Source organism: Eriocheir sinensis, chromosome 22 (assembly GCF_024679095.1).
Source record: "Eriocheir sinensis breed Jianghai 21 chromosome 22, ASM2467909v1, whole genome shotgun sequence".
In the NCBI taxonomy this organism is placed as follows: Eukaryota; Metazoa; Arthropoda; class Malacostraca; order Decapoda; family Varunidae; genus Eriocheir; species Eriocheir sinensis.
The window spans coordinates 7838990-7856489 of record NC_066530.1 but is presented as its reverse complement, the minus strand read 5'-3'; the positions used below and the strand labels follow the sequence as shown (position 1 = coordinate 7856489).

Here is a 17500-nt window from a genome sequence, read left to right as displayed (position 1 = left end):
TCTGGTTATGTTAGACTGACAGTTTAAGTTAGTGTCAGGTTAAGTTAGACTGACAGTTTAAGTTAGACTGACAGTTTAAGTTAGACTGTCAGGTTAAGTCAGAGTGTCTAGTTAAGTTAGAGTGTCTGGTTATCATCGTCTCAGTCAGATATGCTTCATCTCAGCCCGTTCTTCGCTCACCCTTGGTCCAGGTGATGGTGTGTATGGGGTGTCCAGAGGCGGGGCAGGCCACGACGAAGGTCCTCCCCGCCACGGCCGTCTGCTGGCCCATGGGACGCACCTGGGGCGGGCCGTACACGTTGAGCCGCGCGGAGTGGGCGGCCTCACCTGCACTGTTGGCCGCAGTGCACGTGTAGGCGCCGCCGTCCGCCACGTGCACCGAGCTGATGTTGACGTGGCTAATCACGTCCCCCTCGGCAGACACGTACTGGCCCTTCACTAGCCTGGGACGAGGGGAGAGGAGCAGGAAAGGTTAGAGAAGATTCGAGTATAGGCAAAGATAGGTTTCAATAGCGTTTGTAGTAGTAGTAATAGTAGTACCACTAGTAACAGACACGTCCTTCACAAACCTGGGGCGAGGGGGAAAGGAGGAATAGAGGTGGAGGTTAGAGAAAGAAGTAATGGTTAAAGAATGGACAAGTATGGGTTTCAAGAGCATTAGTTCCAGATGATATTGACGTGGTTAAACCCATCCCCTTCGGCTGACACGTACTGGCCCTTGAAAAGCCTGGGACGAGGGGGAAAGAGGAGTAGAAAGAGAAGTTAAGGAAAGAAGATGTTAAAGAATGGATTAATAAGTGTGGGTGTCAGTAGTATTAGTAAGAAAGAAGAGGATAGAGAATGAATGGATAAGTGTGGGTGTCAGTAGTATTAGTAAGAAAGAACGAGAGGGAGGAGAAGAATGGAAAGTAAGATTATAGAGAAAGAAGGAAAGCTTAGAGAAAGAAGGAAAAGTTAAAGAATGGGCAAGTATGCGTTTCAGTAGCTATGGTGCATGGTGGTGGTGGTGCTGACCCTTGGCAAGCCTGAAGGACGAGGAGAGGGATAGTAAGGTTAAAAAAGGAAGGAAAGGTCTGATAAGGGACATGTATGGGTTTCAATAGCGTTAGTTGTAGATGTAGTGGTGGTGGTGGTGTGGTGCTGGCCCCTGACAAGCCTGCACTACGAAAATGAGGAGTGAAAGCAAGGGTTAGAGAATGAAGAAAAGGTTAGAGAATGGACAAAGCTGGGTTCACACATAGCCGACTTAGCATCCCGTTCGGCCCCGCACCGTCCCGGTCTGTGAATATGGGACAAAGAGCAGATACACAGACGGGAGGAACAAGACGCACCGACAGGCCTGCACGGCCCTAGGAGCCGCCCAAAAAATACCTCAACTCACCCCACAAACCTTTATGATCTCCGCCACTCAGTGTCCCTCAGTGCCGCTCACCCCGACAAGCAGAAGCGGCCACTTAACATTACAGCAGATGCATAATAAGGCTTTGGACTCTCCCACAGTGAGAAACATCTACACACGCTAAACACTGAATCACTGCACGAAGATCGGCCAGGATCGAGCTTACGGATAATAACTACCACACAAAGGCCCAAATGATAATCAACAAAATCAGTGGCCTTGCCGAGTGTCGGGGGCATGCACGGTCTTAGTGTCTTGCCGGGTGTCAGGGGCACGCACAGGCTTAGTGTCTTGTCGGGGTGTTATGTCTTCTTTGCCTTCACTCTTGCCACCATTCGCTGCCGCCTTCTTCATTTGTTTCTTGCTGTTCTCCCTCTGCCATGTCTTTATCATGCCATCTATGTCGTCCTGGCATCGTCTGACGTCATCGGCGGGGCCCCAAAGCTGCATTACGCCGCACCGTTCATTATACTCTATGGCGACGGCATGGTCTTCGCGGAGGCGCCCCACAACACCTCCTCCCCGGCCCGTGACTCTATGCCTGTACCTTTGGGGGATCGTGAGGCCCCGAAGGACCGACATGTCGGTGACTTCGGTGTCCGGGGTTGATGGCGCGCACGTTTGTTCCTCGGCTGTTTCTTGTGTGTCGCGGCAGTCTTCCTACACTGAGGGCAGCTCTGTATAGGCAGTTACTGAGGCAGCAGGCACGGGCTGGCACTTCGGTGTTACGGGACACTGATGAGGGCAGCGCTGTACAGGCAGTTACTGGGGCGGCAGGCACGGGCTGCCGCACAGTCATGAAATACTCACTGACGAAGGTTATGATGTGAAAGCAAAAGGTCAGTGGTGAAAACGACGTAATATCAAACGCAAGTTTAACTTTCCCTGCCACGAGGCGTTCTTCCTGCAAACACTTGATAAGAAACCTTGCATCTAACGCCTTCTTCCGGATGGTCCGGCGTCCGCTCTTCACCTTCATCTTCACGAAGCAACCCGTGTCCAGCTCCGCCACGAGGGCGCGGTTCACGGCGACGCGGCACTCGGCAAACTCTTTGGTCAAGCGCGTCCTTGTAGAGGGCAAGGACTTACCGTATATAGGATGCGATTTGTCCCCAGACCTCGGTTAGCGTCGCGGGAGCTGGGAGTTGGTTGCCGGAGCTTGGAGTTGGTTGCCGGAGCTTGGAGCTGGTTGCCGGAGCTAGGAGTTGATTGACCGGCGAGCTGTGACGTCACTCCCCTCTGCCCACAGAGAGCGCGCGCCCCCCTCCCCCTGCATTGTGCGAGTGATGCCCGCAGTCCGCTGCGGCGGCCGTGTGCGCCCCCAGTTCATTCAAAACCGACGACTTCACACACCTCACTCCCACCCGGTTTTCTGACCCCACCATTCATTATTAAGAAAAGTGATGAAGTAGGGGACGTCCTGAAGTATTATACAGAGGATCAAAATCGCCTCCGAACATAAGCTGTGCCGTGACGGCGTTCCTTTGCCTCGGCATTTGTTTACTCAGACTCGCCGCTCTAGCACAAAGACAGCACAGCAGTTTGACTAAGAGGCACGGATCGACAGTCCGCCGTCACGGCACAGCTTATGTTCGGAGGCGATTTTAAACCACTGTATATTTCTACCTCGGGACGTACCCTACACCATCAGAATCAGAACAGCATGCAGGTTGAGGATCTGTGCTTAAAAAAAGTGATGCAACGAAAAATAGCAGGGCACAAAGGAGTTGAAGGGAAATAAATGCAAAAAAATGTTTATGATCTACTCCATTTAACTGTGATTTTTCGTATGTTTGTGTTTACATTATTGTAACAAATTTATGTTGATGTGATGCAGAATTTTCTCAGGAAGGCGATGGTGGTCTCAGTTTCTCTCAATGATGAATGTTGGGGTCAGGAAACCGGGTGGGAGTGTGGTGTGTGAAATCATCGGTTTTGGATTAACTGGGCACACCCACGGCCACAGGCCCTGGTCCAGAGGCGTCACTTGCAGGGCCTCGACGCACAGTCTAGTATGTAAAGCTACGGTTACACTAGTCACTGTTACCCCTGGGCTGGACGATTTTGCCTGGGCTGGAAGTCAGTCGCAGGCCTGGTTTACAACCCAAGTGGTCACACAGAAGCCTGCCCAGTCCAGCCGCCTGCGCTCTTCTGCCAAGCCCAGATGTAAACAAAGCACGACATCCATGGATATGGGAAGCGAAGAGGACTGCGCCAATATTTTTGAGGCCCTCCAAGAGGCTATATATGGCCATGAAATTGATTTTTCTAGGGATGCCACGCTGACTTCGTTGGCCTTGGCTTGACAAAGGCCTGTGTTTGTTTACGTCTGGTTTCCAATTCAAGCGAGTGTGAAGGTGCTGTGTTTTATTCATTTGTGTGCCGTTAGTGATCATTAATTATACAGGAAAACTAATAATTTCATTATATGATAGTATAATATTTATATATTTTATTATATAGGATAATTTGGTTTTAGTTGTATGCTTAAATACTACAGTATCTCAATATATCTGCTGCACCCCACCGTTGCCAGATTGTCGTCCTCAGAGCATAGTATTTACCGGTTTCTGACGCTCAACTATTGCCAAAAAACATCAGGAATCAAATATTTTAACGATAATTATAAGTGAATCTCCTTATTGGGGTCCACGGGACAGTTTTGGGGTCGGAAGTCGGTAAATATAAGAGGCTGAGTAAGACGGTGACGGTGACGGTGCGCCCAGCCATACCACTGGGAGAACAACGATCCAGCGCGCCCACTCAAATTTACCCTGGGCTGGGCGGTTTTGGCTGGGCTGCGTGCCCAGCCCAGCCAAAATCGCCCAGCCCAGGGATAGCAGTGACTAGTGTAACCGTGGCTTAACTTTGTGGCCTCTGCCTCCTGATTGGCTGCTTGAAGGCAGGCCGAAGTGGCGTTTGTCTAGAGTTATGCGTGTCTTTATTAATTACATTTGTGTTCCATTTACCTTATTGTCGTGTGTGTGTGTGTGTGTGTGTGTGTGTGTGTGTGTGTGTGTGTGTGTGTGTGTGTGTGTGTGTGTGTGTGTGTGTGTGTGTGTGTGTGTGTGTGTGTGTGTGTGTGTGTGTGTGTGTGTGTGTGTGTGTGTGTGTGTGTGTGTGTGTGTGTGTGTGTGTGTGTGTGTGTGTGTGCGTGCGTGTGAGTGTGTGTGTGCGCGCTTGCGTGTCTCCGTGCGTGTGTGTGTCTCCGTGCGTGTGTGTGTGTGTGTGTGTGTGTGTGTGTGAGTGTGTGTGGACGTGTTCCTATATACAGACTACTTCCTTGGAAAAGGCTTGTAGTGGAGAAGGCGATTTTGGAAGACTCTTGCTTTTCTTGATGCCCTTTTTTTATATTTTTCTGGGTGGCAGGTTGGACTTGCGGGGCGACACAGTGCTGTGTAGGTGGCGGGCGACTAATACAGCCGACCCATCGGCATCCCGTACACTGATAAACGCTTCCACGCACGCATGCGTGTGGCGGTGCATATCTCCGTAATCGTATGGAGTCGTCAGCCTTTCTGAGGAAGAGTGGGTTTTGATAGCATTAGTGTGGCTGCGGTGGTGGTGGTGGTTGTGATGGTGGTGATGGTGGTGGTGGTGGTGATGGTGGTGGTGGTGGTGGTGGTGGTGGTGGTGATGGTGGTGGTGGTGGTGGTGGTGATGGTGGTGGTGGTGGTGGTGGTGGTGGTGGTGGTGGTGGTGGTGGTGGTGGTGGGGGGGGTGGTGGTGGTGATGGTGGTGGTGGTGGTGGTGGGTGTGATGGTGGTGGTGGTGGTGATGATGGTGGTGGTGGTGGTGAGGGTGATGATGGTGGTAGTGATGGTGGTGGTGGTGGTGGTGGTGGTTGTGATGGTGGTGGTGGTGGTGGTGGTGGTGGTGATGGTGGTGGTGGTGGTGGTGGTGGTGGTGGTGGTGGTGGTGGTGGTGGTGGTGGTGGTGGTGGTGGTGGTGGTGGTGGTGGTGGTGGTGATGGTGGTGGTGTTGGTGGTGGTGGTGGTGGTGGTGGTGATGGTGGTGGTGATGGTGGTGGTGGTGGTGTTTTTGGTGGTGGGGGTGGGGGGGGTGGTTTTGGTGGTGTTGGTGGTGGTGGTGGTGATGGTGGTGGTGGTGGTGGTGGTGGTGGTGGTGGTGGTGGTGATGGTGGTGGTGGTGGTGGTGGTGGTGTTGGTGATTGTGGTGGTGTTGGTGGTGGTGATGATGGTGGTGTTGGTGGTGTTGGTGGTGGTGGTGGTGGTGGTGGTGGTGGTGGTGGTGGTGATGGTGGTGGTGGTGGTGGTGGTGGTGATGGTGGTGGGTGTGGTGGTGGTTGTGGTGGTGGGTGGTGGTGGTGGTGGTGGTGGTGGTGGTGGTGGTGGTGGTGGTGGTGGTGGTGGTGGTGGTGGTGGTGGTGGTGGTGGTGGTGGTGGTGGTGGTGGTGGTGGTGGTGGTGGTGGTGGTGGTGATGGTGGTGGTGGTGGTGGTGGTGGTGGTGGTGGTGGTGGTGGTGGTGGTGGTGGTGGTGGTGGTGGTGGTGGTGGTGGTGGTGATGGTGGGGGTGGTGGTGGTGGTGGTGGTGTGGGTGGTGGTGGTGGTGGTGGTGGTGGTGATGGTGGTGGTGGTGGTGGTGGTGGTGGTGGTGGTGGTGGTGGTGGTGGTGGTGGTGGTGGTGATGGTGGTGGTGGTGGTGGTGGTGGTGGTGAAACAACAGAATGATAACAAAACGATACCACTGAGCCATGAATATATAAAAACACGTTCATTACTAATCGAAAAGAAAGAAAGAAGGATAATTAACCAGGAAAAAATGACTCCAAGCAGAAGAAAAGACGGAGGAGCAATATATAATCGAAAAGAACCAAAATGTAAACGAAAGAAGAGAAAGGTTGAGGAGGAGGAAAAGGGGGAGAGAGAAGAGGTGTAGAAGGGAGGGACAGAGAAAGAAATAGAGGTTAGAGGATGGGCATATATAGGTTTAAATAGTGTTAGCTGTGGCTGTGATGGTAGTAGTAGTAGTAGTAGTAGTAGTAGGAGGAGGAGGAGGAGGAGGACGAGGAGGATAGTAGTAGTAGCAGTAGAAGTAAAGATTTAAGTGGTGGTAAAGAAATATCATATAGAAAAAAAATATGAGAAAAACAAAACAAAACAAAATTAAATAAAGAAAGCAAAATAAGACAAATAAAAAACGCAAAGAAGCAAATAAGACGCCAGTAATAAGGAGCATAACAGTACCTTGCAGAGAAAGACCAAAGAACCTTGTGAACAGTTTTGGCACGGCGGAGACTGAGGTGATTTACTTAGCTTACAAATGTGTTGAGGGGACCAGTAGGGGGCGACTTACGAATGTTACTTGTACTGAAGAAATGACGGTGTGATGTGTAGCAAGGAGAGAGAGAGAGAGAGAGAGAGAGAGAGAGAGAGAGAGAGAGAGAGGAGAGAGAGAGTACCAAAGCGCATTCACTCTTAACTGAAAAACCACTCTAATACACACACACACACACACACACACACACACACACACACACACACACACACACACACACACACACACACACACACACACACACACACACACACACACACACACACACACACACACACACAAACAAATAAAAAAATACTGAACACTTATACACAGAACGAGGACGAGGGCGCCAGAGAGAAAGAGAGAAAAACTATATCTCCTCTCTGCTTTTGAAAGTATTAAATCCTCTGCAATAAATTGAATATTCGCGATAGCCAAATGGAAAATGGACTTATCAGCGATCAGAGAGGATTGAATAAGGCCCAATCCTGCTCGGCGACTCTCTCTCTCTCTCTCTCTCTCTCTCTCTCTCTCTCTCTCTCTCTCTCTCTCTCTCTCTCTCTCTCTCTCTCTCTCTCTCTCTCCGATCCTTTGGCGGGCGGTGGGACGGAGTTTGTTATGTGACGCGAGAAGCGGAAGGGAGGGAGGGAAGGAGGGTAGGTAGGAATGGAGGGAGAGGGAAGGTCGAGAGATGCATGGAGAGAGTGAGTGAGTGTTGGAGAGGGAGGGAGGGAAGGAGGGAGGGTGTCTGAGGAAGGAGGGAGGGTGTCTGAGGAGGGAGAGAGGGAGGGAGGGAGAGAGGGAGGGAGGCCACTGAAATATTTATGCATACAGTTAATATGACGTATTGCAGAATAAGATGGATCGAGGCTTATGTGTGCGAGGAGGGGGAGGGAGGGCAGATCAGGCGCACTCCACCACTGCCTGATCACGAGCTGGACTCTTAATCGCCAGCAAGTACCCTCCCGACCCGAGAAATGTTCCTAATAGTCGGTGCGTGTGTGTGTGTGTGTGTGTGTGTGTGTGTGTGTGTGTGTGCCCCCAGCGATGCCAAATCATCATACTCAGAGCCGCCTATTTACTGCTTTCCGACGCACAACTATTGCAAAGGAACACCAATAATTAACCATTTAAACGAGAATCATATGAAGGCAGTTATTTGGAAGCAGTTTTGGGGTCGAAAATCGGCAAACATAAGAGGCACAGGACGGCAATCTGGCAACGGTGTAAGTGTGTGTGTGTGTGTGTGTGTGTGTGTGTGTGTGTGTGTGTGTGTGTGTGTGTCTCACCTGTGGGAGTGTGGCAGCGGGAAGCCGTCCAGCGTCCAGGTGATGTGCGGCGTGGGCGTCCCGGCGGCGATACACTTGAGGGACACCGCGGGCCCGGGCTGGAGGGTCTGCTCGATGAAGCGGTACAGCAGCTGAGGCGGTGCGGCTGGGGGAGGGAGGGGGAGGTTATGGGGTTAGTGGGCGGGTGTTGGGGTGAGGGATTGGGTATGGTGGGTAAGTGTGTGTGGGGAGGTGGGGGAGTGTGTGTATGTGTATGTGTGTGTGGGGAGGTGGGGGAGTGTGTGTATGTGTATGTGTGTGTGTGTGTGTGTGTGTGTGTGTGTGTGTGTGTGTGTGTGTGTGTGTGTGTGTGTGTGTCTACCTACTTACCCACCTACCCTCCTACCCTACCCCCTCCTCCCCCTCCTCCTCCTCTACCCCTTTCTTTCCTACCTCCCTCTCGGCCATTCATCTTCCTCTCCATTCCTCTCTCCTTCCCTCTCCCCATCCTTCCCCTCCATCCTCCCTCTCACTCCTATCCCTCCCAACCTCCTCGCCTCTCTCCCTCTCTCCCCCCTTTCCTTCCTACCCTTCCTACACTCCCTTCCTACGTTGCTCCTCTTACGACTAATCTCTTACAGTTTGCGTCACAGTTGTTTAATATCATCCTCGTAACATTCCCTTAGCCCTTTCTTATCCCACTTTAATGATATGACGTTTAAAATATCATTCCTAGCTGTATACCGCTAACAAATGACAACTTTAACTGGTGACTCTAACCTTGGAACACTTTTAGACGACGCGGGGAGGCTCGGCTCTGAGGGGACGGATTTAGCATAGAAAACAGAAAAACAATAAACGCCGGCATGAAAACGAGCCCGAATTTTTAAGTAACTCCGTATAAACGACAACTTAACCTGCATCTCTATCCTTGGAACACTTTGAGACGGTAGTGGGAAGGCTTGACTCTGAGGGGACGGACTTAGCACTGAGTAAAACAAAGTAATAATGAACGTCAGCTTGAAAACGAACCCGGATCTTTAAGTGACTCCGTATAAACGACAACTTAACCTGCAACTACATCCTTGGAACACTTTGAGACGGTAGTGGGAAGGCTTGACTCTGAGGGGACGGACTTAGCACTGAGAAAAATAAAGTAATAATGAACGTCAGCTTGAAAACGAACCCGGATCTTTAACCAACTCTGTATAAACGACAACCTGACCTGCAACTCTATCCTTGGAACACCTCAGGACGGCGTGGGAAGAATTGGCTCTGCGGGGACTGACTTGGCATCGAAAAACAGAGTAACAATGAACATCAGCTTAAAAACGAACCTGAATCTTTAACTAACTCTGTATAAACGAAAACCTAACCTGCAACTCTAACCCTGGAACACTTTGAGACGGTACTGGGAAGGCTCGGCTCGGAGGAGACGGACTTGGCTCACCAGGGTCGCCCGAGGGAGTATTTAACCTTAACTTGGCTCTTCCTCGTGTGCAAGTGCCGTTACCCTGAGCCTTAAATCCCAGGAGAACAATTACACGGCGCGGGGAGGGTCGGCGCTAAGGGGACGGACCACGGGGCGCCCAAGGATGTTTATATAAGATTAAGCCACGCTTCCTTGTCCTCTGTGGGCGCCGTGACCCTGGGCCTTCACACCGGGGGAGCGAAGGAGCGGTGGGGGTAGGCTACATACCAAAGAAACGGATCTTACAACCACGTTATATAATTATTTTTTTACAGCAAGGGAGGCAGCTCAAGGGGATAAAACAAAACACGTAAACAAAAAAGTCTGCTATGCACTGCTCCAGTAAAATGGAAAAAAAAGAGGCCAAAAGAAAGGTCGAGAGGTGTCTTGATGCTCCCCTCCTGAAGGAGTTCAAGTCGTAGGCAGGAGGAAATACAGACGGAGGAAGGCTGCTCCAGAGTTTACCAGTGGACGGGTTGAAAAGAACGAACAAAAAATAATTGAGCATATATCATATCAGTCAACCATCGATCAGTGGAGGCACATGCCGGGGGACACGTCGCCTTGCCCACCTTATGACGCCAACAGCGGGGTCCCTCCTAACATGTCCCGATACAGGACCCCTTCCATTCCCCTACGCCTCACCCTACTAGTTGAAGCCACGGACTTTTATATGCGTTCCCTTAGCTTTCTCTGCTGAGGATTGTGTCTTACAGAAACAAACCACTACTGGATGGCATGGCACATGCCGTTATAGCTGGACTATGCAAAAATAGGCTTATATTCAGTCTCACGGAGCAATGGCTGGTTTGACACAATCATTCGTGCGATATTCCATGATTCTGTGTAGGCACTGATTACCAGAGGCATCAATCCGCCTCTCCAAGTCACTATTCAGTGTCCATGTCTCACAGCCTCAGAGTAAGACAGGGAGCACAAGGAACTTTCTTTGTCCTGCTGCACAGGCACGACAACGCCATCTCTGAGACGATGTGAACAGACAGTCATACAAATAGACAGACAGGCAGGGAGACAGACGGACAAATATTCCCCCCATGTACCTCATTAGGAAGTGAGTTACAAGTTTAGCAGCTCAGCTTCACATTCACATATTGGGGCGCGCGTGAATGGCCGCGTCGAGAACCGTCAAGTGTTGTGGTGAGGCGGTGAGGCGGGCACACGATGAACAGCCCACATTCATTTTATATCATCATTATGATTATTATTATTGTTATTATTATTAGTAGTAGTAGCAGTAGTAGAAGTAGTAGTGGTATTACTATTTTATTTTCTATATCATTTCCATTATTTCTTCTGGTTATTCTTTTCTTGTTCTTCTTCTTTTGCTTTTACTTTTCTATTTTTTCTCATTCTCATTCTTTTTTCTGGTTCTGCTTCTTCTTCTTCTTCTCCTTCTTCTTCTTCTTTTTTTGTTCTTCTTTCTTTTTTTCTTATCCTCTTGCTTCTTGTTCTTTTTTATTTATTTTTGTTTGTTTCTGCTCTTATTATTATTATTATTATTATTATTATTATTATTATTATTATTATTATTATTATTATTATTATTATTATAATTATTAATATTATCATTATTAGGGACGAACCAGGTAGAGGGAAAATGAAGAAGTGAAAAGAAAGAGAGAGAGATCGATGAAAGAGGACAAGATAATACGGAAGACTACAGCAGAAAGAATACAGAAGATAATGTCGCTGTATTTCCTCCCACGGTAATATCACTGTTATATACATTCACGACCATCATCATTAGAACGCCAGTAATGGTCTGAACACGCTGCGGGAATGCGACGCAACTCCCGCTGCCGTAGAAAGCTGATAAAGTCACTCTTTACAGATTCGCCCCTCCTCGGCCGCCTGGCAAAGTGATGAACGGAAAGGTTGGTAATGAAGCAAAAGTTAACCACTGCCTCCGCTGCATCTGAAGGGCCAACTCAAAGAGACTCAGGGCCATATTCTTAAACATTTCAGCGCCCAAGCACACACACATGACAAGGCTTTCTCATGGGAGTTTGGGGCATTTCCAGGGGTAGTTTTATGACCCTGGTGGGAGTTTGACCCTTCTTTTGTGTCGCGACCCTAAACACTCACTAGAACACATTTGAAAAGACTTTCGTCGGAGTTTTGGGCATTTTTAAGTAATAGTTTTGTGACCCTGATGGTAGTTAGGCCCTTCTGTACCATGAACGTAATAAAACACTTACTTGAATACATTTGACTAGCCTTTCTCGGAGGAGTTTTGGGCATTTCCAGTAGTAGTTGTCTTCTTCTGTACCATGAACCTAATAAATCACTCACTAGAACACATTTGATTAACCTTTCTCAGAGGAGTTTTGGGCATTTCCAGTAGTAGTTGTCTTCTTCTGTACCATGAACCTAATAAATCACTCACTGGAACACATTTGAGATGGCTTTCTCATGAGAGTTTTGGGCATTTCCACGGCTAGTTTTGTGACCCTGATGGTAGTTTGGCCCTTCTTCTGTGCCGCGAACGTAATAAAATCCTCACATGAACACATTTGACAAGGCTTTCGTAGGAGTTTTGGGCATTTCCACGGATAGTTTTGTGACCCTGGTGGTAGTTTGACCCTTCTTCTGTACCTTGACCCTAATAAATCACTCACTAGAACACATTTGACAAGGCTTTTCAGAGGAGTTTGGGGTATTTCCAGTTGTAGTTTTATGACCGTAGTGGTAGATTGACCCTTCTTCTGTACCACGAACCTAATGAAACACTCACTAGAACACATTTGGCAAGGCTTTCGTAGGAGTTTTGGGCATTTCCAGTAGTAGTTTTGTGACCCTGGTGGTAGTTTGACCCTTTTTCTGTACAGTGAACCTAATAAAACACTTACTAGAACACATTAGATAAGGCTTTCGTAAAAGTTTTGGGCTTTTCCAGGAGTAGTTTTATGATCGTAGTGGTAGCTTGACCCTGCTTCTGTGCCGCGAACCTAAATACTCACTAGAACCCATCTGAGAAGACTTTCGTAGGAGTTTTGGGCATTTCCTGGGGTAGTTTTGTGACCCTGCTGGTAGCTTGACCCTTTCTCTGAACCATGAACCTAATAAAATGCTCACTAGGACCCGAGGAGTAACTGTCTCAAGTGTCTAAGAAGCGCAAAGATATCAAAAGTCTGGTAATTGGTGGTGTGGTTGCCGGTGATTCCTGCCGCTCTACCTAACCCGGACAAGCTTGGTCAAGGAGGTCATCAGCATCCTCCATTCTCACCCGAAAAGAGTTCTTGAGTAGACTGACCGCGGCGAGGAGCTTAAAAAAAAACTGAGCAACGTTAGTGTCAATAAACAGTTCTCTTTTCCACCACTGCTTATGATGGGAAGGACCTCGTAGGGTTGGCAAGGCGACGCGCTCCCTGGCATATGCTCCCACTGACTGATTGATTGATTATATTTTTCACGAGCGTCGCACAACACCAAACTCGCAGCAGCAACAGCCAGCACCGTGTTGACATGTGACTCAGTTTTTGTTGGAGCGCTGGAAATGGTTTTGTGGCTCTGAACATAAAAGTTGGGACGCAGCGTGCAACATGAAGTAACAATGTTGACTTGTGGCAGGCAACATGTTTCCTGGTTGAACGCCACATTCAGGATATATATGTCCAAAGCCAGGCAAGTCGCGTGCTACTGTTGCCTGTAAAGTTGAGAGCATACGTAACAGCTGCGCGTGGCGGCGGTGCTCATCTCCGTACCGTTGACCTTTGAGCCTGTGGTGGGCGAGAACCCTGTGATTAGAAGAAGATAAAGAAGATGAAGATGAAGATGAAGAAGAAGAAGAAGAAGAAGAAGAAGAAGAAGAAGAAGAAGAAGAAGAAGAAGAAGAAGAAGAAGAAGAAGAAGAAGAAGAAGAAGAAGAAGAAGAAGAAGAAGAAGAAGAAGAAGAAGAAGAAGAAGAAGAAGAAGAAGAAGAAGAAGAAGAAGAAAAAGAAGAAGTGCAGCATCCAGGCTACCACAGTTTACCTTCCCCAGGTTTCCCCAGGTACCCATTTATCGACCAGCCCGAAAGGTAGGATGAACAGCTGGGTGGGCTGCACGTCGACTGCCTAGGCCGGGATATCGAACCCAGACCCTCAAATCGTAGTTAAAGACGCTAACCACTGTACCGCGAAGGCCCTGGTGGAATTACATCAAATCATCATCAAAATAGCTTCAAATTGTATCTGTTCCCCAAGCTTCTCTTCTTCTTCTTCATCCTCATCTTCTTTTTTCCTTCTTCTTCTTCTTCTTCTTCTTCTTCTTCTTCTTTTTCTTCTTCTTTTGCTTCTTTTTCTTTCTCTTCTTCTTTTTTTCCTTTTCCTTTTCTCTGTCTTCCTCTTATTCTCCTTCTTCTTGTATCTTCTTTTTATTGAGTCATCTTTTTCATCATCATCGCCATCTTCATCTTTTCTTCTTATTCTTCTTTACTTTCTTCTTTTTCCTCTTCTTCTCCTTCTTCTTCTTCTTCTTTTCCTTTTTCTTCATTTTCTTCTTTTTCTTCTTCTTCTTCTTCTTCTTCTTCTTCTTCTTCTTCTTCTTCTTCTTCTTCTTTTTTTTCTTCTTCTTCTTCTTTTGCTTATTTTTCTTCTTTTTCTTTCTCTTCTTCTTTTCCCGTTCCTTTTCTCTTTTTTCTTCCTTTTTGTATCTTGTATCTTTTTTGTGTCATCATCATCTTCATTTTATTCATCTTTTCTTCTTCTTCTTCTTCTTCTTCTTCATCTTCTTCTTTTTCTTCTTCTTCTTCTTAATCTTCTTCTTCTTCTTCTTCTAATCGGCATACCTCTCTTTCTTCCTCTATAGTCTATATCCACTACTTTCCTTTCCCAGTGGCCGAGTAAATTAAACTCGGGATGTAAGGTCCGTAGACTTTCATTGCAGAACTTACTGAGCTGAGCGTCTCTCTCCTCTCATTACTACACATCCCCACAAAACTATCGCTGGTGTGTGGTGTTCTAGGCTACATTCTTCACTGTTACAGTGAAGAACAGTATTTATCTCCAGGCTGAAAGATCACTTATGAGCACTTCTCTGTCCATTCTGTCCACTCCCATTCAGGCTTTTCAAAACATGGCCACAAAATTAAGAACGTTGTAAATTATTCTAGGCTCCATTCTTTACTCTAACGCCCATATGAGTAAGAGTTATCATCTCCAGGAAGACAGACCACTCATGAGCACTGCCCTGTCTTTTCTGTCCATTCCCTTCCATTCCCAGATCATTGCCAGCATGTTCAAAGGTTCAAATATCTCGCCTTCCAGGTTCTCTTCAATTCACGTTGAATTTGTTAGCGCTGTTACTGCGTGGGGAGAAATATATAATGAACGATGTCTCCGTCTATACTTCCTCATCCTCCTCTTCTTCTTCCTCTTCTTCTTCTTCTTCCTCCTCCTCCTCCTCCTCCTCCTCCAGGCTATCTTACATAACAACACACACACACATTTATATTATGATTAGCTCGCTAGCTTCTCTCTCTCTCTCTCTCTCTCTCTCTCTCTCTCTCTCTCTCTCTCTCTCTCTCTCTCTCTCTCTCTCTCTCTCTCTCTCTCTCTCTCTCTCTCTCTCTCTCTCTCTCTCTCTCTCTCTCTCTCTCTCTCTCTCTCTCTCTCTCTCTTCTCTCTCTCTCTCTCTCTCTCTCTCTCTCTCTCTCTCTCTCTCTCTCTCTCTCTCTCTCAAAGGAAGGATGAGACGGAAGTGATTTCATTTCAGTCGCGAACAGAACAATTAACAATATTCGATCTTTTTTTTAGTCTTTTTTTCTATCTTAATGTGAGTGAGGGGGAGAGAGAGGGGGGGAGAGAGGGAGGGAGAGAGAGAGAGAGAGGTACACTGATAGATAGATAGAAACAAAGAGAAAGAGATAGAGACAGACACATTCCTCCTCCTCCTCCTCCTCCTCCTCTTCCTCCTCCTCCTCCTCCTCCTCCTCCTCCTTCTCCCTCACTCAGTTCCTATCTCTCCGCCTCTCACGGTTCGCCTCCTTACAAGACTTACTTCCTACCAAACTTTTCCCGGCTTTCCTGGCTCCCCGATTTTCCTGCTGTTCTCTACTCCCCTGCTGCTATTTCTCTGCTGTCCTCTACCTTCCCTGCTTTAATCTATCTGCTGTCCCCTGTTCTCTACTTCTGCTTCACCCTGTCCTCTGGTTTCTACTTTTCTTTCACTATCTGACTTTTTTCTCCTTGTGTTAGACGTTTCAAGTGCATCTGTTTCTTCAGCCATCCACATTTGGTTTCCACTTTTCTCCACTTCTTCCAATAGTTTCAGATTCCTCTCTCTTGCTCAGCGTCTCAATCAATCCACTCAGTTCTCTCTCTCTCTCTCTCTCTCATCCCTATACTGTCCAAACCTCTTATGCAAGAGTTAACCAGCATCTTCATTATTACATCCCTTACACTGGTGAACTCTAGAACAGCCTTCTCTCGTCTGTATTTCCCCTTGCCTACGACTTTAAGTTCTTCGTGAGTGGAGTATCAAGACGCCTCTTCACACGAAATTGACCTCTTTTGGACACTTCTCTATTCCCCGCCTTGAACTACATTACTGTAAAAATACGTGTTAGAACGATGGACTCATTTAAGAATCGTATGTTTGGTTGATTCGTTGCGTGAGTGATCAATTTCGCATAATGTCGAAGCGTCTGACGTGTTGGTTAAATCACTAAAATAAGAAGACTCGTTATAAGCTTTCATATATTCTGTTGCCTGTTCTTCCATGTTTTCAAGTTACACCGCGTCCCTCCATCCCTCTCTCCTCTCTTATAGCCGTTTTCCCTCACCCCCCACCCATCTCTCCTTCTCTTATCCCTTCCCTTCTTCCCCTTCTTTCCTCCCCTCCTCCCTCCACTTGACTCTCCTTCTCTTAACCCTTCCCTTTCTTCCCTTCTTATCCTTTCTTTCCTCCATCCTCCCTCCCAAACTCTTTTTCCCTTCCCCTCTCCTACCTCTCCTTCTCTTAACCATTCCTTCCTTCCCTTCTTCTTCCCTTCTCCTCTGTTCACCTCTTCCTTTCTTCCTATTTCTTTCCCCTTCCTCTTTCCTACCTTCCCTTCCCTTCCTTTCCTTCCTTGCCTTCCTCTCCCTCCTTCCTTCCTTTCCTTTCCTTCCTCCTCCCTCCTCTTCTTCCTTTCCCTCCTTCCTTCATCCCCTTACATACCCTTTTCTCTTCACCCTCTTCCCCTCCCTTCCCTCCTTCCTTCTTCCCTCCCTTCCCTCTTCCTTTCCTTTCCTTCTTCTTCTCTCTCCTCTCTTCTCCCCTTCCTTTCCTCCCCCTGTTCCTCCCTTCTTACAACTCCTTTCTTTTTCCTTCTTGCTTCCTCCCTTTCCTCCCCATTCCTTCCCGTTCCCTCTCACTTCCTTTTCCTCCTACCTACCTACCTTCCTACCTACAGCTCCTTCCCCTTCACCCTCCATCCCTTCCCTCCCTCCTTCCCTCTTACCTCCCAGCGTGACGTGGGCGTGGGCATGGGCGTAGTGGTGGGCGTGGGTGGCAACGCACTGGTACATGCCCGCGTCTGAGGACACCACGGGCGCCACCCTCAGCGTGTCGCGGGGCCGCAGACTGACGCGCCCCTCCGCCCGCACCTCCGCGCCGTCCTTGAGCCAGGTGACGGCCTCGACGGGGGAGCCGGAGACGTGGCACTTAAGCTCCAAGCGGCCCCCGGCGTCAACCTGAACCTGGCGGGGCGTGACCTGCCGGGGATGGGGGAAGAGACGAGGGCGTGAGTTGAGGGTGTGTGTGTGAGGTTGGAACGTGTATGATACCTGTCTGAAACTTGTCTGTCTGTTTTCCTATCTGTCGCTCTCTCTTTCTGTCTGTCTTTACGCACTCCTCCCCTTCCCGTCCTCTTCCTGGTGCTGAAACCTGATCCTTATTGCTTGTCTGTGTAAATGTATCTGTCTGTCTGTGTCTGTCTGTCTGTGTCTGTCTGTGAGACGTAGTGGGGGTGCTGTGTTGGGCTGTGTGGTGCTGAGACCTGTCCTATATCTGTTTTTTTTTTTGTCTGTGTCTGTGTCTGTCTGTCTGTCTATGAGTGTGATGTGTTGGGCTGTGTGGCACTGAGACCTGTCCTATAT

At 48.3% G+C, this 17500-nt stretch overlaps 1 protein-coding gene across 1 annotated transcript in view; it reads right to left on the bottom strand.

Annotated features, from left to right (window-relative positions):
- LOC127002284 (cell adhesion molecule Dscam2-like) overlaps nt 1-17500 on the bottom strand; it is a 146091-nt gene that overhangs the window by 58274 nt on the left and 70317 nt on the right. The window contains exons 5-7 of the mRNA XM_050868095.1: nt 16864-17116; nt 7970-8114; nt 181-443 (exon numbers count right to left, since the gene is read on the bottom strand). Of these exons, the coding sequence (XP_050724052.1) occupies nt 181-443; nt 7970-8114; nt 16864-17116 (661 nt within the window). The remainder of the gene's footprint in view (nt 1-180; nt 444-7969; nt 8115-16863; nt 17117-17500) is intronic.